Raw genomic sequence first — 21241 nt, forward strand, 5'->3', positions numbered from 1 at the left:
GCAATTGGGGTTAAGTGACTTGCCCAGGGTCACACAGCTAGTAAGTGTTAAGTGTCTGAGGCTGGATTTGAACTCAGGTCCTCCTGAATCCAGGGCCGGTGCTCTATCCACTGCGCCACCTAGCTGCCCCCCAGTTCTATTTTTAAAGGAGTTATTTTCTTCTGTGAATTTTTGTTTGTCTTTTTCATTTTTTGTGTTTCTTTTACAAGGCGTTGACTCTTTTTTCATGATTCTCTTGCATCAGGCCAATTTCTTTTCCCAATTTTTCTTCTACATCTCTTACATGTTTTCTAAAACTTTTTAAAAGCTCTTCCAGAAGTAATTTTTGGAACTTAGGCCTATTTATATTTTTCTTTGATGCTTCACAAGTTGCCATTTTGACACTGTTGTCTTCTTCAAAATTTGTGCCCTGATCTTCCCTGTCACCCGAATACGTCTAGAGTCAAGTTCTTTTTGTTGTTGTTGTTGTTGTTTTGTTTTTTGGTCATCTTTCCTATGTATTTTTTGACTTTGTGTTTTTATGTAAGAGCTGGGCTCTGCTCCTGCACTGTTCTAAGGTTCTTGTGCTGGGACTCAGCACCTTGTGTTGCACTTAACTGGGCCTCAGACCTATAATCCCACCATAGTGAGACTGACTTTTCTTGCCTTGCTGGTAAACTGCTTCCCTGGTCCTAATTTGGTTCCTTGGCTTTTTTAAATGTTGTTTTTAGGGAAATTCAGGAGGGCTTTAAGGGAGATTCTTCTTCACTCTGCCATCTTGGCACTGGAATTCCCTTAATAGTTGTTTTTACTTGTAATTGGGAAAAAATAATTTTTTTTCAAAAGAGAGGAGGGCACCTACATCAGTGGTGAAGAGGTCATGCTGATTGGTCAGAGGATCTGAGAACGTTTAGCCTGCAAGAGAAGACTTGGGGCCACATGATAGCGATGTTTCACTGTTTCATTTCAGCACGTAGAAAAAGATTAGGCATACTACTGCCTGAGCTCAGTGCAAAGGTAGGAGCCATAGGTACAGGTTGTAAAACTGGTATCATTTGAACCACTAAAACAACAGGCATTATTTAAGCATCATGCTGTGTGCCAGGCATTGTGTTGAATGCTGAGGGTACAAAGGAAGGCACAGATAGCCCCTGCTCTCAAGGAGCTTACAGTCTAATAGGAAAGTAATTCTTAAATGCCTGCTGTTTGCACAGTACCAGGCACTATACTATGTTTCACATAAATGAATGAAATAATCCATAGAGTCAAGAACTTGACATTCAGACTTGGAACAGTCAGAGCTAACCCTGGGTAACCCAAACATTTTGGTGTTTCAGGAATCAGTAACATTCCAGGATGTGGCTGTGGAATTCACGCAGGAGGAGTGGGCACTTTTGAACCTGTCTCAGAAAAAGTTGTACAGGGATGTGATGATGGAGAACTATAGCAACCTGGTCTCTTTGGGTAAGAACAGCTCTCCCTTTGGAGTCTCGATGTATATTGTGGAGACATTCAAGATTTCAGCTGTCTTTGCTTAGTATGAATGGAAACTGAGTTATTGATTTTTTGTTGTCCTAGACCCTCTCTGTTGTCCTGAAAATTGCTAAGTCCAACAAAATAAAGAAACAGCAAAGTCTCCAAGCCATAGAAAATAGGTTTATTGTGAGAGGGTACCCGGGCAGCTAGGTGGCGCAGTGGATAAAGCACTGGCCCTGGATTCAGAAGGACCTGAGTTCAAATCCGGCCTCAGACACTTGACACTTACTAGCTGTGTGACCCTGGGCAAGTCACTTAACCCTCATTGCCCCGAAAAAACAAAAAACAAGCAAACAAAAATTTTAGAGAGAGTATACCTGTGTCACAATAAGTCTGGTCTTAGGTCTGGGACCCAAAGACCCCAAGCAGTTCCGGGAGATGGTAGTTATACCCTGCTATTAATACTTGAAAGCAATATATCCTGACCCTTTAGGACCAACTCTTTTGGAGGATATTGCTGATGGTACAGAAAAAGAATGCATTTAAACATAAGCATGAGCTTGAGTGGTGCCTCATCTTGGCTGGTGACTTGCCAGCTCTGCACAACTGGGACACAGCCTAACAATTTTACAAACATTATCTTTCTATGGTAACATTGCCATGAGTCTCAATGCTGATTGGTTTCTTCAGCTTATAAGATACTGTGTTTAGCCTTGTGGTTTCCCACAATGGACCAAGGGACATCACTACAAAGCTGTTATATAACCCATGTTGAACAGCTGAAATAGAGTCAAAGAACATTGGATATGGTCCATAGAAGGACAAGATTGAAATATGCACAGAGAGAAACAATGTACGTATCTAGAGAATACTTAAACATATTGAATCACCATTTATCTCATATTATACTGATTATTTTCACAGTTAAATCACATATCTCAGGGGTGGGGAAAATCTTACTCACAGTGTTGCTTCAAATCCAAGATTTTCTGTTTAATCCCAGTGGAGGTATCATCTCATATTCAAAGTGTTCCCATTGTCTAAGCTGGGAGTGTGTACAGTGTTCTCTTTTTCCCAAGGCCTACCCTTAACCCATTCTCACATAATATAGACTATCCTTCAGTGGTTAGTTGTACCATCCTTGAAGTCTTCCAGCATGCCTACTCTTTTGTCCCCAAAAAAGAGCACACATAAGCTAGCTTTGTGTTCTTTTTATTAAATTTCATGGATGTTTGAGTTGATATCAGTTCTCCTTTCCCCCCTTCCACCTAAGAAAAATGCTGCTGCTCTCTCCAACCTGCCTACTGGACACTCCCTGATTAAAAAAGAGAAAAAATTATCAGACAAAATCAACTAATATAGCCAGTGCCACATTTTGATGATAAAAGATACATTCTGCATCCTCATTCCCACACCTCTCTACTGGGGGAGGATGGTGTATTTAAATCATTTATTTTAAGATAGAATTAATAAATTACCATGCTGTTCCTTTTCAATGAACAGGATTTGCAGTTTCTAAACCAGATGTGATCTCCCTAATGGAAAGAAAGGAAGCCTTCTGGATGCCAGAGACAGATATCCCAAGAAGCAGCTTCCCAGGTGACTACATTAAATCCAAGCAGATGAGTCCTAAACTAGAGCTCTATTGGTCATTTTAGATCAAAGTTCTTACAAAATGTTTTTCCAATAAGATATTTAACATTTTCCTGTAATTTCTTATTCTTTTGGGTTTTTTTTAATTGCTTCTTGATGTCTTATGAAGGTATTAGCTTCTACTGGGCCAGTTCTAATTTTGGGGGCGGGGCAGGGCAATGGGGGTTAAGTGACTTGCCCAGGGTCACACAGCTAGTAAGTGTCAAGTGTCTGAGGCCAGATTTGAACTCAGGTACTCCTGAATCCAGGGCTGGTGCTCTATGCACTGCGCCACCATGCTGCCCCCTCACAGTTCTAATTTTTAAGGAATTATTTTCATCAGTGTACTTTTGTACCTTTTTCCATTGGGTCATTTCTACTTTTTAAAGAGTTCTTTTCTTTCAGGATTATTTTTGTTTCTTTTTCCATTTGACCAATTTTACTTTTCAAGACATTCTTCTCATTGGATTATTGTACCTCTATTGCTATTTGGCTTACTTTGTTTTTTAAAGTGTTATTTTCTTCAGGTTTTTTTGTGCCTTCTTTACCAAGCTGTTGATTTTTTTTCATGATTTTCTTGCATCACTTCCCTTTCCCTTCCAATTTTTCTTTTGATTTTTTCTTTCATGGCAAGGCAATGAGGTTTTCAGATTTTTTTTTTTGTTTTTCCTGTCTGTTTCTTGACTTGTAACTCTGCCAAATTGTTTTTCTGCTTCCAGAGGAGAAGGCTCACTTTCCCAAGCTTTAGATTTTTTGTGTAGCTATTTCCAAAGGTAATTCTGGGGACCTGTAAGGTTCTGATTCTTCTAAGGTGGTATTCTCTGGGGAAAGGTGTTTACTGCTCTCCTATACTGTGCAGTGAATGGTCTGTGAGCAACCATAAGTACTCTTTTATGTCCTGGAACTGTGACCAGGTTCCCTGTGGCCAACGGCTCTAGTGTGCTAGTGTTCTTTGGAACTCCCATGCCCTGGTCCAATGCAACAGAGTCCTGCCCCTGGTGCCAGCAAAGAGACCCTTGTGATCTTCTGACCAGTTTTCTGACCCCCTTCTTATCTGTGTGCTGAGAGCTCCAACAGCAGTGGCTGCTGCTACTGATTCATTGCTCCCAGGGCCTACTGCTGGTTTGCTGGGGTTGGTTTGCACTGTGCAACAGACCTTTTTCCTACCAACCTTGGGATGGAATATTGTTTCTCTTCGTCCTTTTATGGGTTCTACTGCTCTAGGATTTTTTTTGAGGCATTATTTAAAGTTGTTCATGGGCGTTTAGAGGAGAGGTCAAGGAAGTCCCTGCTTTTTTTCCCTACCATTTTGGCGCTATACCCTGCTTTTTTTTCTCCACTATCTTGGCTCTGCACCCCTAAGTTCTTACAAAATGTTGAACAAGGTCATGTTGAAAAGAGCTAAGATTTTTTTAAAAAAGAATTTAATATTTTATACGTCTTTCCTCACATATACTTCTACTCTCAAAGAAACATTTTGCCTCAATACAAGGTAGGTTTTCTCTTCTGTTCTTTGAAGATCATCTTATCTTATGCAGGCATTCTTCAGCCTCAGTTCCCTTTTAAAATAAACCCATTACTTAAAATATTAACAATATGGCCTTTTTGCTTCTGAGATTCCTGATATTTTCTTTTGTATGGTTTTTGTGATTATGTTGCTTTGTGCTATTACTTTTTAAAGCATTTAATCATAACATAATTAACATTTCTTCATTCTGTCATGTAAGGCACAGTCATGTTTTCGTATGACAGGATTTGTTTAGCTACAGGCCTATCATTGAACCTATATTTTTTAAGTATTGTGCTGTTCTACACCTAACTGCTATAAACCTTTTTGAGAGAGATCTTTGTTTATTTTCAGTAAAATTTGGAGGATATGAACCTAGTAGTGGGATCATTGGGTCGCTGGATATGAATAGTTCATAGCCCTCGCTTAAATTGCTGTTACTTTTCAGAGGAAATAACTATTTCAGCGTAACTGCAAATTTTGTTATTTTAAAGTATCTTTGCTAATTTCATGAGAATTTGTTGATATATCCAAATTGTTTCATTTTGACTCCTTTGATCACTTGAGTTTGTGTAATTTTTAAAGTAATAACTATTAATAATTTCTCTAATGAAAAATACTTGTATGTCTTGATACTTTTTGAAATTGGGTTTCACCCTTAAAAATTGGAATCAATTCTTTACACAGCAGATATGTTGGATTTTTAGTAGAAATCTGTGACAGCAGTTTTTTCATGACTCCCCTTTTCCTTATAGTTCTTCTTTATTCTCCTTACGTGATGACTCTTCTATTTCTCCTCACTCTATAAATTCATTGACTCTTCTTATTGTTTCTCTTTTGTTTCTTTCTCATTTTCATCTCACAAGGTAAGGATGTATTTGCAAGCTCTTCAAGGTATATAGCTGTTTTATGGATAGTCTTTCATTTCCTTATTCCATTCAAATGTCATTGATTTACAGTAGAATAAGGGCTTATTCATATCTCTAGGAAATTTCATCTTAATTCAGTACCTTTAAATAAGTTAACTATGATAATTATGAGTCATAATATTTGCACATAAGAAAAACTATAATCCATATTAAAAGACTGCTGAGACTAGCCCTACCATGCATCAGAAAATTCATACTGAAGAGAAGCCTTATAAATGTAATGAATGTGGGATGGCCTTCAGATCGAGGAGACAATGTATTCAACACCAGAGAGTACATACTAGAGAGTAGCCTTATGAATCTAATCATTGTGGAAAGACATGCAGACCAAGTGAACAGCTTACTCAGCATCAGAAAATTGATCCTGGAGAAAACCCATTTGTATGTAATGAATATGGGAAGGCGTTAGGGTGGAGAAACAATATGTACAACATTAGGGAATACAACTGGATTGGTTTGCACTTATACATGTAATGAATGTGGAAAGGCCTTCAGTGGGAAGGCTAGAGAGTAGTTCTAAAAACTTTGATCAACTAGGAACCTTGTGAAATGGGAAAAAGAAAGGGTTAACCAGGCTTTTATTCTTCCTTTCAGAGTGCAAAGAATTCAGTGGACAAAAACCTTACAAATATAATGAATGTGGGAAGGCTTTCAGATTGGGCACACAGCTTGCTCAGCATCAAAGAATTTATACTGCACAGATTGCTTATACATGTAAGGAATGTGGGAAAGGCTTTCGCTACATGTCACAGTTTATTGAACATCAAAGAATTCATACTGGAGAAAAGCCTTATGAATGTAGTGAATGTAGAAAGGCCTTCAGACAGAGGATACAACTTACTCAGCATCAGAGAATTCATACTGGAGAGAAACCTTATAAATGTAATGAATGTGGAAAAGCCTTCCGCATTACCACGCAACTTAGTCAACATAAAAGAATTCATACTGGAGAGAAACCTTATGAATGTAATGAATGTGGGAAGGCCTTTAGACAGAGGACAAAACTTACCATGCATCAGAAAATTCATACTGGAGAGAAGCCTTATAAATGTAATGAATGTGGGATGCCCTTCAGGTTGCAGAGACAATGTATTCAACACCAGAGAGTACATACTAGAGAGAAGCCTTATGAATCTAATCATTGTGGAGAGACATTCAGACCAAGTGAACAGCTTACTCAGCATCAGAAATTTCATCATGGAGAAAAACCCTTTGTATGTAATGAATGTGGGAAAGCGTTTAGGCTGGAGAAACAATATATACAACATCAGGGAATACATACTGGGGAGAAGCCTTATGAATGTAATTATTGTGGCAAAGCTTTCAGACTAAGGCATCAACTTACTCAACATCAGAGAATTCATACTGGAGAAAAACCATTTGTTTGTAAGGAATGTGGGAAAATCTTCTTTTGGAATTCACGTTTCCTGCAACATCAGAGAATTCATACTGGAGAAAAACCTTATAAATGTAATGAATGTGGAAAGGCCTTCAAACGGAAGACAGAGCTTTCTCAGCATCAGAGTATTCATACTGGAGAGAAACCTTATGAATGTAACAAATGTGGCAAGGCCTTTAGACTGAAGACACAACTTACTCATCATCAGAGAATTCATACTGGAGAGAAGCCTTATAAATGTGATGAATGTGGAAAGGCCTTCAGAGTGAAGAAAGACTTAAATCAGCATCAGAGAATACACACTGGACAGAAGGCTTATAAATGTAATCATTGTGGTGAGGCCTTCAGATTGTGGGAACTGTTTACTCAGCATCAGCAAACTCATAAAGGAGAAAAACCATTTGTATGTAATGAGTGTGGGAAAGGCTTCTTTTGGAAATCATATTTCATGCAACATCAGAGGATTCATACTGGAGAGAAACCGTATGAATGTAACAAGTGTGGCAAGGCCTTTAGACTGAAGATACAACTTACTCAGCATCAGAGAATTCATACTGGAGAGAAACCTTATGAATGTAATGAATGTGGGAAGGCCTTTAGACAGAGGACAAAACTTACCATGCATCAGAAAATTCATACTGGAGAGAAGCCTTATAAATGTAATGAATGTGGGATGGCCTTCAGATTGTGGAGACAATTTATTGAACACCAGAGAGTACATACTAGAGAGAAACCTTATGAATCTAATCATTGTGGGGAGGCATTCAGACCAAGTGAACAGCTTACTCAGCATCAGAAATTTCATCATGAAGAAAAACCATTTGTATGTAATGAATGTGGGAAGGCCTTTAGGCTGGAGAAACAATATATACAACATCAGGGAATACATACTGGGGAGAAGACTCATAAATGTAATCATTGTGGCAAAGCTTTCAGACTGAGGCATCAGCTTACTTACCATCAGAGAATTCATACTGGAGAAAAACCATTTGTTTGTAAGGAATGTGGGAAAAGCTTCTTTTGGAATTCACGTTTCCTGCAACATCAGAGAATTCATACTGGAGAAAAACCTTATAAATGTAATGAATGTGGAAAGGCCTTCAAACGGAAGACAGAGCTTTCTCAGCATCAGAGTATTCATACTGGAGAGAAGCCTTATGAATGTAACAAATGTGGCAAGGCCTTTAGACTGAAGACACAACTTACTCATCATCAGAGAATTCATACTGGAGAGAAGCCTTATAAATGTGATGAATGTGGAAAGACCTTCAGCGTGAAGAAACACTTAAATCAGCATCAGAGAATACACACTGGACAGAAGGCTTATAAATGTAATCATTGTGGTGAGGCCTTCAGATTGTGGGAACTGCTTACTCAGCATCAGAAAACTCATAAAGGAGAAAAACCATTTGTATGTAATGAGTGTGGGAAAGGCTTCTTTTGGAAATCATATTTCATGCAACATCAGAGGATTCATACTGGAGAAAAACCTTATAAGTGTAATGAATGTGGAAAGGCCTTCAAACGGAAGGCAGAGCTTTCTCAGCATCAGAGTATTCATACTGGAGAGAAACCTTATGAATGTAACAAGTGTGGCAAGGCCTTTAGATTGAAGACACAACTTACTCAGCATCAGAGAATTCATACTGGAGAAAAACCATTTGTTTGTAAGGAATGTGGGAAAGGCTTCTTTTGGAATTCAGATTTTTTACGACATCAGCGTATTCACACTGGAGAAAAACCTTATAAGTGTAATGAATGTGGAAAGGCCTTCAAACGGAAGGCAGAGCTTTCTCAGCATCAGAGAATTCATACTGGAGAGAAACCTTATGAATGTAATGAATGTGGGAAGGCCTTTAGACAGAGGACAAAACTTACCATGCATCAGAAAATTCATAATGGAGAGAAGCCTTATAAATGTAATGAATGTGGAATGGCCTTCAGGTTGTGGAGACAATTTATTGAACACCAGAGAGTACATACTGGAGAGAAGCCTTATGAATCTAATCATTGTGGGGAGGCGTTCAGACCAAGTGAACAGCTTACTCAGCCTCAGAAATTTCATCATGAAGAAAAACCATTTGTATGTAATGAATGTGGGAAGGCCTTTAGGCTGGAAAAACAATATATACAACATCAGGGAATACATACTGGGGAGAAAACTCATAAATGTAATCATTGTGGCAAAGCTTTCAGACTGAGGCATCAACTTACTCAACATCAGAGAATTCATACTGGAGAAAAACCTTATGAATGTAACAAATGTGGCAAGGCCTTTAGACTGAAGACACAACTTACTCAGCATCAGAGAATTCATACTGGAGAGAAGCCTTATAAATGTGATGAATGTGGAAAGGCCTTCAGCGTGAAGAAACGCTTTATTCAGCATCAGAGAATACATACTGGAGAGAAGGCTTATAAATGTAATCATTGTGGTGAGGCCTTCAGATTGTGGGAACTGTTTACTCAGCATCACAAAACTCATAAAGGAGAAAAACCATTTGTATGTAATGAGTGTGGGAAAGGCTTCTTTTGGAATTCATATTTCATGCAACATCAGAGGATTCATACTGGAGAGAAACCTTTTGAATGTAACAAATGTGGGAAGGCCTTTAGACTGAAGATACAACTTACTCAGCATCAGAGAATTCATACTGGAGAAAAACCTTATGAATGTAGTGAATGTGGAAAAGCCTTCCGTCTTTCCATACAACTTATTCAACATAAAAGAATTCATACTGGAGAGAAACCTTATGAATGTAATGAATGTGGGAAAGCCTTTAGAAGGAGTACAAAACTTACCATGCATCAGAAAATTCATACTGGAGAGAAGCCTTAAAAATGTAGTGAATGTGGGATGCCCTTCAGATTGCGGAGACAATGTATTCAACACCAGAGAGTACATACTAGACAGTAGCCTTATGAATCTAATCATTGTGGGGAGGCATTCAGACTAAGTGAACAGCTTACTCAGCATCAGAAAATTCATCATGGAGAAAAACCATTTGTATGTAATGAATGTGGAAAGGCATTTTGGCTGGAGAAACAATATATGCAACATTAGGGAATACAACTGGGGAGAAGTCTTATAAATGTAATGAATGTGGAAAGGCCTTCCACTGGAAGACAGAGTATTCATATTGGAGATAAACCTTTTGAATGTAACAAATGTGGCTAGGCCTTTAGACTGAAGGTACAATTTACTCAGCATCAGAGAATTCATAATGGAGAGAAGCCTTATAAATGTGATGAATCTGCGAAAGCCTTCAGAGTAGGGACACAATTTATTCAGCATCAGTGAATACATACTGGAGAGAAACCTTTTAAATGTAATGGATGTCCAAAAGCCTTCCACCTTGCCATACAACTTACTCGACATAAAATAATTCATACTAGAGAGAAACCTTTTGAATGTAACGAATGTGGGAATGCATTCAGACAGAAAATACAGCTTACTGTGCATCAAAGAATTCATACTGGAGAGAAGCCTTATAAATATGATGAATGTGGGATGGCCTTCAGAATAGGAAAGCAATTTATTCATCAGAGAATACATACTGCAGAAAAATCTTATGAATGTTATCGTTGTGGGGAGGCATTCAGACTGAGGGAGAAGCTTACTGTTCATCTGAAAATTCACTCTGGAGAAAAACCATTTGTATGTAATGAATGTGGGAAAGCCTTCTTTTGGAATTCAGATTTAATGAGACATCAGAGAATCCATACTGGAGAGAAACCTTATTAATGTGATGAATGTGGGAAGACCTTCATTAGCAAACCATCACTTAATAAACACAAGAAATTTCATACCTTAAAGGTGCATTATGAATATAAAGAGTGTGAGAAGACCTTCCACTATAACTCAGAACTTAATCTACATCTGAGAATTCATACTGGAGAGAAACCTTATAAATGTAATGAATGTGGAAAAGGTTTCTGCCTTACCGTACAACTTACTTGTGTGGTAAAAATTATTTGTGGTAAAAATTATGGGAGTTTTAGCTGACTCATTTGGGAAGGGCCACACCTAACCCACCCGTAAGTTACGTATGTTACTGAGGTCAAAAGGAGAACTCTCCATAGGTAGTTTTTGAAGGACCTCCCCTTTTGGGGGAGGAAAGATTGAATGCTCCCTGAATGGAAGTGGAGTCACTTCTGGAAAGCTAGATCTCTCTTTCTCTCTCTGGCTTCTCCCTTTCCAGTGGTGTGAGCAACTGTAGACTTTCCAGGTTTTGGTGAGTGAACACAGTGAACCCTAAATTCCTTTGAATTAGCTTAATTGGAAATGATCTGGGGATTGGATAGTGTTAAGGGCTAAAATTCTAGCTAAACTGTCTAAAATATCTAATGAGTGGTCGCCAATAAATTATAAGCTTTAGCAAGAGTTAGACTTTTAAGCATTTATTAAGGAGAATAAGAATTTGGTAAAGAGAGAGAAAAAGGCCTAGATTTCTATCTATTAAAGGGAGAGCACATTTCTAGCTCCCTTCTCCACCAGAGTCCAGAGGAAAAGAGAGCGAGACTGAGCGCCAGTCTCTTCCTTCCTCCTCCCACTAGCCCGCGTCACTTCCTGACTCCTGGTCTTGCCCTCAAAGACCTTCCCTTCATGGGCAGAACTCCTCTACAGTAAGTATCCAGCAGGTGGCGTTATTCCAATCGTTACAATAGGCTAAGTTTAGAGTTAAGAGTACCACCTGACACCTATCAGATTGGCTAATATGACAACAAAGGAAAATAAATGTTGGAGAAACTGTGGAAAAATTGGAACACTAATGCATTGTAGGTGGAGCTATGAACTGATCCAACCATTCTAGAGAGCAGTTTGGAATTATACCCCAAGGGCTATAAAGCTGTGCATACCCTTTGACCCAGCAATACCACTCTTGGATCTTTTTCCCAAAGAGATCATAAAAAAGGGAAAAAGACCCACATATACAATAATATTTATAGTTTCTCTTTCTGTGGTGGCAAGGAATTAGAAATTGAGTGGCTGCCCATCAATTGGGGAATGGCTGAACAAGTTGTGGTATATGAATGTAATGGAATTCTATTGTGATGTAAGAAACAATGAGCAGGCAGATTTCAGAGACACCTGGAAGGACTTGCATGAACTGATGATGAGTGAGATGAGCAGAACCAGGAGAACACTGTACATTGTATCATCAACATAATGTGTTGATCAACTGTGATAGACTTGATTTGTCTCAGCAATACAGTGGTCTAAGATAGTTCCAAAGGACTCAGGATGGACAATGCTCTCCAAATCCAGAAAAAAAAAACAACAACAAAAACTGGAATATGGGTGCAGATTGAACCATACTATTTCGTTTGGTTTTGGTGCTGTTGTTTTTCTTTTTTGAGGTTTTTCCTTTTTGCTCTGATTTTTCTCTTATAACATGACTAATGCAGAAATTTGTTTAATGTTATTGTACCTATACAACCTATATGAGATTACTTGCTGTCTTAGGGAGGGGGGGAGGGAGGGGAAGGAGGGAGAAAACTTTGAAACTAGAGATCTTATAAAAACAAATGTTGAACACTATCTCTACATGTAACCAGAAATAATAAAATACTTTTATAATTAAAAAAATAAATATAATGTGTGTTGAAAGATCTTCTGCATGAAATCAGAAGTTATTCTGCATCAGAGGATTCATATGAGAGAAAACTTAAGAATGTAATAAATTTGGGAAGTCCTTCAAGAGTAAGACCCAAGGTAAGTTGTGTGGGAATGCCTTCCACTATAACTTAGAACTTATTCAATGTCAAATAATCCTTCCTGGAAAGAAAATTTTTGAATGTAATATATTTGAGAAAGCCTTCTCCCTGAACTCAAAACTTACTTGACATTAGAAAGTTCTTGGGGGCAGCTAGATGGCACAATAGATAAAGCAGTGGACCTAGATTCAGGAGAACCTGAGTTTAAATCCGGCCTCAGGCACTTGACACTTATTAGCTGTGTGACCCTGGCAAGACACTTAACTCTCATTGCCCCACAAAAACAAACAAAAAATAAAATTCTTAGTGAAGGAAAAGCTTATGAAATCAGTTAATGTGAGAACATCTTCAGACTATGGACACTCCTTACTATGCATCAAAGAAATCATACTCAAGTGAAATGTTATGCATTTAGTGAATATGGAAAGGCTTTCACATTGAAACACAGGGCAGAGCTAGAATGGTGGAGTGAAGCCAGCATTTTTTCCTGATTTCTCCCAACACAGTCCCTCTAAACCAACATTTAAAATGCACCAAATTGAATTCTGAGTGAGAAAGTGAAGGAAAAGTCACATTGCCTCATACAGGAAGTCAGAGTATGTAGACAGTGAAGTGAAAACTGGCCAGAAGTGCAGTGCATAGGATTTTAGCTCAGCAGTGCTGAGCAACCTAGTGTGTCCAAGGAAGGTGAGGGCACCGAACATTTGATCAGAAAGCTTTCAGGGGGCTTCTGTGCTAGCAGTAGGTGCTGGATGAGGTGCCATTTGGCAGCTCTAGGACCCATTACTCTTCTGAATTGTAGGTCCTAGTCAGAGAGGAATTGTTATAGTGGCAAGGGAGCATGTGACTGTACCTGGTTAAGGTTAAACCACACCTAGATACTAGACTTTGCCTTTGCCCTTCTGCAAGGGTCTTCCCCTCCCCCACTTATGTCACTGATAAGAGTTCCTTTTCATTTGGACCACATCAATCAATGGAATTGAATGATGCTAACCAATTAGCTTTGATCAATCTGCCTCTATCACAAGAGGATAAAACCCTTGGCCACTCCAGGGTCTGGGGCTCCCTGGTATGTGCTCTTCCTCTTAAGACAGTGTAGGTTTTCCAGGGCTTCTGAATCATACTTGAGACCACCTGCTTTCTCTCTGAGAGATAACATAGCTCTGAGGCTTTTCTCCTGCTTGTGCTAACTGTCACATGGTTAATTCTTTACTGGTATATATGATATTAATTAATAATAAATGCTTACTACCAAAATGGGTGCAAGAGCAATTAATATATAAAGAGCAATCAATTTTTTTCATTTTTTAAATTTATTTTTATTTGTGATATATAATTATATTTTATCAAACATAGATATATATATATATACATGTATGACATATATAATGTAAATTTTCTGAATTATTACATTTAGAAATACCTAGATATATTCTAATACAATTAACTGAGTATTTTAAATCTTTAAATAACTTCTATAAATAGTGTATACATAGCAATTTTTATAAATAGCATATATGACAAATTTGTTTAAATATAATTATTATATAAATAAGCCCTAAATAACTCACATATACACAACATATGTATTTATGTGTGTGTGTATAAATACATATATTCCTCCTGAACCCTTCCCAGAATACCCCTCCCCACCTTTAAAATTTTTTTTCCAGATTAAACATTTTTATTTAGATTTTTCTTTTCCAATCTCTATCCCTCCTTCCCTCCCTTCTCTCCCCCCTCCCCAAGGTGGCAAACAATTTGATATGGGTTATACACATATTATCATATAAAACATCATCATATTTGTCACTTAATGAAAGAATGTGAAAAATAACATGCTTCAATCTTTTCCATAAATATAATTTCTTTCTTTGGAAATGGACAGAATTTTTCATCAATATTCTTTTGGGATTGTCTTGAATTCATGTATTGTTGAAAATAGTCAAGTTATTCACAGTTCTTCATTGAACATCAAACTCTTACATTTTTTTATTTATTGTTTTGTTTTGTTTTGGTGAGGCATTTGGGCTTAAGTGACTTGCCTAGGGTCACACAGCTAGTAAGTGTAAAGTGTCTGAATCCATATTTGAACTCAGGTCCTCCTGAATCCAGGGCCGGTGCTCTATCTACTGCGCCACCAGCTGCCCCGAACTCCTACATTTTTAAAAAAGGTTTTAATAACATAGCAATTTCAAACTGTAGTAGAAAATGTACCTTTCCCTTTTTAAAATGGCACATTAAAAAGCCAGCAAGGAAAAAATAAGAAAGTAGTTGATAGGCAGGTTGAATAAACATGGAGTCAGGGAAAGGCCCTGCTTGAAAGTAGAAGCAATGGGCTCAGATCACAAAGAGAACAAGCACCAGCCCAAAAGCCAGTCAGTCTGAGGTGGTAATGGGAGTCTGTGGCATTCTAAACCCAAACTAAAGTGCTGAGGTAAGCAAAATAATTGGCCACCAAAACAGAAATAGCTTGGGAAGATAGGGAGGCAAAATGAAGATCCACAAAGCAGATTATTTGTATCCTACACCATTCCATCAAAGCCTCATGTTGTTGTTATTAAATGTCAATCATTGACATTCTTCACTCTTATGAATCCTCTTGTGGCAATACACAGGCAGGTTCAGAAGCAGTCTCACATGCCATCTCAGTGGGGTCTTTATCTCTATCTATGTGTATCTCTGTCTCTATCAGTCAATCTGTCTGTCTGCCATTTCCTGTCCATCTTTTTGTCTGTTTCTCTATGGTCTGTCTCTGTCTTTTTATCACTTTTCATCTGTCCTTGTCTGTCTCTGTCCCTGTCTCCCTGTCCATTTCTCTCTTTGTGTCTTCTATGTGTGTATCTCTGTCTCTGTCTTGGTCTCTGTCTGTCTCTCTGTCTCTGTCTGTCTCTGCTCTCTCTTATCATTCACATATTTTTGAAACTGACAAAAATCCCTTGTATTTCTAATAAGTGAAGAAGATATGTCTTTCACTAGCCACCCCCACTCCTCAGCAGCAATGATACCCTATCACAAATCCCACAGAATGGAGTTGGGTCAAAGCTCAAGCTCAGCCCTTTAGAAGGTGCCCTGGTCCAATAGATCAAGAGGGCTTCCCTAACTACTCAATAACATAGGATGAAACTAAGAGGAAAATAAATAGCCAGAAAATAAACAGAAAAGACCTGTCAAGAATACAACCTCCATTTTTCATCTGTGTCATTGGAGACACCACATTTAGACTTAAGAGTTAAACACTATGATGTTAAAACATCAGTTTTTGCTGCTCTGAATAAAGATGATGAAATCACACTAAAGAAAAAAAAAAGAGAAGGGCAGCTGTTGTAGACCAAGTATATAAAGAGGAGCCCTGTGCTTAGAGGTGACAGAATTTCATGGGTTTTGAATTTAGTTTCAAGATATTTGAAAGTGGGAAGAATACCAAATACTTGGGGGGAAATAACAGACATTACTACCTAAAAAAGTGATAAAAATTATGAATATTTATGGGCCTATAGGCCTACTTTCTCGTTTCTAAAAAAAAAATTTATGAGAATAATCTGCAAATATATCAAGAACAGCTTTGAAGAAAATAGGATAAGGAATATGCTGACTTTGATGAATATTATTCCACAGCAGACATCTTTAAACATTTGGCTGAAAGGTGTAGCAAATACAAAATCCCACTGTGTTCTTTATTCATTGACTATGAACCAGCATTTGACATGATTGAGCAAAATGCCTCTTTAGGGACCCTCTTCCCAAAAAGTATTCCCCATATATGTGTTAATCCCATGGAAGAGAAAACCCCAGAGATAACACTGTTAATACAACCTTCAAGAAGTACTAATTAGCCAGGAATAAAGGAGTAAGAGGTACCTGCAAGGGTGTTTGTTATTGTCATGGAGGAGAGCCAATGCAGAATCCAAAGGGAAAGGGAATTCCTTATAAATGGTAAAAATCCTCCAGATTCTCCTACCTGTGGATGATATTATGCTTTTGGCATCAAACCCCAGAACACTGCAGGATCTCTTAAATGAGATTCATAACTATGTTAAAATGTTTGGACTAATTGTCTATGTAGAAAAAAACCTAAATGGATAATGAATACCAATTGTCTATTGGCAATTTTTTTTTTGAATGCCAAACAGGAGTTTGTATTTTATCTTTTTTTCTTTTTTAAGCAACAAACATTTATTTTATTTTTTCCAGTTACATGGAAGTGTAGTTTTCAACATTCATTTTCATAAGATTTAGAGTTCCAAATTTTTCTCTCTTCCTCCCTCCCTTTCCTCCCCCTCCACAAGATTGCAAACATGTTATATATGTACAATCCACAAGTGTTCTTTTTATCAGTTCTTTCTATAGGGGTGCATAGTAAGCTTCCTCATTAATTCCTTGGGATTGTCTTGGATCATTGCATTGCTGAGAGTAGTTAACTCATTCACAATTGCTCATTGAATAATACTGCTGTCACTATACACAATGTCCTCCCTGCTCTGCTCACTTCACTATACATCGATGTTCATTAGTCTTTCCAGGTTTTCTGAGAATCATCCTGTTTGTCATTTCCAATCAATTAATTTATAAAGTACAGTAGTAGCAAATAATTAAAAACACAGACAAGGAAGATCAAAACATAAACTCAGAAGATAATAAAGTCCAAATCCCTACATCCAAAGGCCCTAAGAAAAATATGAATTGGCCCCAGGCCATGGAAGAGCTCAAAAAAGATTTCAAAAATCAAATAAAAGAGAGGGAAAATGGGAAGAGAAATGAGAATGATGCAAGAAAACCATGAGAAAAAAAAAGTCAACAGTTTGGTAAAGGAGGCACAAAAAATACTGAAGAAAATAACACCTTAAAAAAACCAGATTAGGTGAAATGGTAGAAGACTGAGAAAAATCCAGTGAAGAACAAAATGCCATGACAGACAGAATTGGCCAAATGGACAAAAGATATACAAAAATCCAGTGAAGAAAAGGACTCTTTAAAAAGTAGAATTGGCCAAATGGAAAAGGACATTTAAAAGCTCACTGAAGAAAACAAGTTCCTAAAGATTAGAATTGGGCAAGTGGAAGTTAATAACTTTATGAGTCATCAAGAAACAATAAACCAACATTAAAAGAATGAAAAAATAGAAGAAAATGTGAAATATTTCATTGGGAAAACAAGTGACTTGAAAATAGGTCAAGGAGAGAGAATTTAAGAATCATTGGACCACCTGAAAGTCATGATCAAAAAAGAGGCCAGACAACATCTTTCAAGAAATTATCAAGGAAAACTGTCCTGATATTCTAGAACCAGAGGGTAAACTAGAAATGGAAGGAATCCACCAATCTTCTCCTGAAAGGGATCCCAAGGTGAAAACTCCTAGGAATATTATAACCAAATTTCAGAGCTCCCAAGTTAAGGAGAAAATATTGCAAGCAGCCAAAAAGAAACAATTCAAATATGATGGAGCCACAGTCAGGATAACATATGATTTAGCAGTTTCTACATGAAGGAATCAGAGGGCTTAGAATGATATTCCAGAGGGAAAAGGAGCTAGGATTACAACCAAGAATCACCTACCCAGCAAAACTGATTATATTCCTTCAGGATTGAAAAATGAATATTCAGTGAAATAGAGGACTTTTAAGCATTCCTGTTGAAAAGACAATTCCTATTGAATAGAAAATTTGACTTTCAAATAAGTGACCCAAGAGAAACATAAAAAGGTAAACTGGAAAGAGAAATCATAAAGGATTCAGTAAGGTTGTTTACATTCCTAGATGGGAAAATGATACTTGTAACTCCAAAAAACTTTCTCAATAGGGCAGTTAGAAGGAGTATGCATAGACAGAAAGCACAGGGGTGAGTTGAATGTGATTGAATGATTATCTAAAAAATATAATTAAGGGGTGAGAAAGAAGAATGCACTGAGAGAAGGGGAAAGGGAGAGCTAGAATGCAGTAAAAGAGGCACAAATTATTTCAGAATGGAGAGGAATATGAGGGAAGAGGGGGAAGGGAGTGCATGAATCTTACTCATCAGAATAGGCTCATAGAGGGAATAACATACACCTAGAAATTGATTTTTACCATACAGGAAAGTAGCAGGAAGAGAGGATAATAAAAGGGGAGCACTGAAGGAAGGGAGGTGAGATTGGAGGAGGTAAAAGTCAAAAGCAAAAGACTTTTGAGAATGGATAGGGTGAAAGGACACAAAGTAAGATAAATAGGGGAAAGAGAATAGTAGGAAATACATAGTTGGTAATCATTACTGTGAAAAAAATTACAGCAAGTTTCTCTGATACAGACCTCTTTTCTCAAATACATAGAAAACTGAGTCAAATTTATAGAAATAAGAGCCATTCCTTAATTGATAAATGGCCAACAGACAGTTTTCAGGAAAAGTAATCAAAACTATCTATAGTCATATGAAAAAATGTTCTAACCTATTATTGATGAGAGAAATGCAAATTAAATCAACTGAGCTATCACCCCACACCTATCAGATTGGCTGATATGACAGAAAAGTAAAATTGAGACAGTAATGCACCATTATTGAAGTTATATACTGCTTCAGCCATTTGGGAGAGCATTTTAGATCTATGCTCTATAAAGGGCTATAAAACAATGCTTACCCTTTGACCAAGCAATACCACTAGGTCTGTATCCCAAAGAGATTTTTAAGAAAACAAGAAGGAAAAGGACCTATATGTACAAAAATATTTACAGCAATTCTGTTAGTGGTAGCAAAGAATTGGAACCTGAGGGTATGTCCATTCGATTGGGAAATGGCTGAACAAGTTGTTGTATATTATTGTGATGGAATAGTATTGTGGTTTAAGAAAAGAGCAGAATGCTTTCAGAAAAAGCTGGAAAGAATTACATGAACTGATGCAAAGTGAAATGAAGAGAACTAGGAAAACCTTGTACACAGAAACAGCAATACTGTATTTTTTTTTTTGAGGGGCAATTGGGGTTAAGTGACTTGCCCAGGGTCACACAGCTAGTAAGTGTTAAGTGTCTGAGGCCGGATTTGAACTCAGGTACTCCTGAATCCAGGGCCGGTGCTCTATCCACTGCGCCATCTAGCTGCCCCTTTTTTTCTTTCTTTTTTTTTTTTTTTTTCAGTGAGGCAATTGGGGTTAAGTGATTTGCCCAAGGTCACACAGCTAGCAAGTGTTAAGTGTCTGAGGCCGGATTTGAACTCAGGTACTCCTGACTTCAGGGCCGGTGCTTTATCCACTACACCACCTAGCCGCCCCCAATTTTTTTTTTTTTTAGTGAGGCAATTGGGGTTAAGTGACTTGCCCAGGGTCACACAGCTAGTAAGTGTTAAGTGTCTGAGGCCGGATTTGAACTCAGGTCCTCTTCACTGTACCGGCCGTGTGTACTTAGACATGCATTCTGATAAATGCACGCATCCCCGGGGCCCCCACCCGCGGGGGGGAAAAGGGCCCGGGTCAGCGCTCGTCGGCATGTATTAGCTCTAGAATTACCACAGTTATCCAAGTAGGAGAGAGCGAGCGACCAAAGGAACCATAATTGATTTAATGAGCTTCCATCTCTAAGAATAATGGGTGATTCCTGTTCTTTTGCAGGGCAATGAGGGTTAAGTGACTTGCCCAAGGTCACACAACTAGTAAGTGTCAAGTGTCTGAGGTCGGATGTTTTTTGTTTTTTTTCCCCTCCTGAAAACCATTCTCTAAAGAGGTGCTAATTGTGATTGGCCTTCCAGATTCAGAAAGAAATTAGCTGTACTTTTTTTCCCCCCAGGGCAATGGGGGTTAAGTGACTTGCACAGGGTCACACAGCTAGTAAGTGTCTGAGGCTGGGTTTGAACTCAGGTCCTCCTGAATCCAAGGCTGGTACCTTATCCACGGCGCCACCTAGCTGCCCCATTGCTGTACTTTTAACTGAGTTTGGAGGGTTTGTCTTTTCTGATCTATCCCAGTGGTCATCATCATAGGTACGAGAGCAGGAAATTAATGATCTGTACCTTTGCTGTTTCTAGTAGCCAGATTCAGTACCCAGGAGACAGCTAAGGCGGATGATGGGGAGTTTGGTACTTAAAGAGATTATATGGTAGACCCTTAAAATTGGGAGAGAAGTCAGAAAATATCCTCTGAAATAGAAGCTCCCCAGGATCAACTCATGTAAGAGATTAACCATTTGTGGAAAAATCCCCCCCCAAGTGACACACCCTAGACATACTGCTAATCCTCTTGCTGATGAGCCTGGGGCATTTTCTAAGTCACTGGTGCCCATCCTGCCTACAATCTTATCCTACAGACATCACTTTCATGTAGAAGAAGCTACAGTCTCCTGTTCTCTACCAGGCTATGTTGGGGTGGTAGTAGCTTGCAGTGGCTTGTAAGGGGTATTGGAAAAAGAAACTTGGGCACGGCTTGTTGACAGGACAGACTAGAGCCAGGAACCACAGCCATCTGGGGAAATGATGGCCGGCAGCAATATATGAAGTTAGCTGTGCAAAGGATTGCTGCTTCATACCAATAGGTAGCTTTTTGTCTCAATAGAGGAGACTGGGGAAAAATGAGAGCTGCTCCAAACTAGACGAGGCTGTGTCAGGACATAAAGTCCCGATCGGGAACATTTCGAGCAGAATCTG

General features: G+C 38.3%; 2 protein-coding genes across 2 annotated transcripts in view; both read left to right on the forward strand.

Annotated features, from left to right (window-relative positions):
• Positions 1-21241, forward strand: part of LOC122741054 (zinc finger protein 420-like) — a 60125-nt gene that overhangs the window by 4083 nt on the left and 34801 nt on the right. The window lies entirely within an intron of this gene.
• On the forward strand, positions 1374-11165 carry LOC122741053 (zinc finger protein 850-like). Its single transcript, XM_043984104.1, has 3 exons — positions 1374-1443; positions 2959-3054; positions 6118-11165. Exons 1-3 carry the CDS (start codon positions 1410-1412, stop codon positions 9759-9761), a joined length of 3774 nt encoding a protein of 1257 aa, XP_043840039.1. The 5' UTR covers positions 1374-1409; the 3' UTR covers positions 9762-11165.

Source organism: Dromiciops gliroides, chromosome 2, assembly GCF_019393635.1.
Source record: "Dromiciops gliroides isolate mDroGli1 chromosome 2, mDroGli1.pri, whole genome shotgun sequence".
In the NCBI taxonomy this organism is placed as follows: domain Eukaryota; kingdom Metazoa; phylum Chordata; class Mammalia; order Microbiotheria; family Microbiotheriidae; genus Dromiciops; species Dromiciops gliroides.

What these genes read in the sequence shown, in the direction of transcription:
- LOC122741053 (XM_043984104.1), top strand. Translation starts at nt 1,410, where the DNA reads ATGATGGAGAACTATAGCAACCTGGTCTCTTTGG. An exon ending in TAGCAACCTGGTCTCTTTGG is followed by an intron (nt 1,444 to 2,958) that starts GTAAGAACAGCT and finishes TTCAATGAACAG; the next exon opens with GATTTGCAGTTTCTAAACCA. An exon ending in CCCAAGAAGCAGCTTCCCAG is followed by an intron (nt 3,055 to 6,117) that starts GTGACTACATTA and finishes TCTTCCTTTCAG; the next exon opens with AGTGCAAAGAATTCAGTGGA.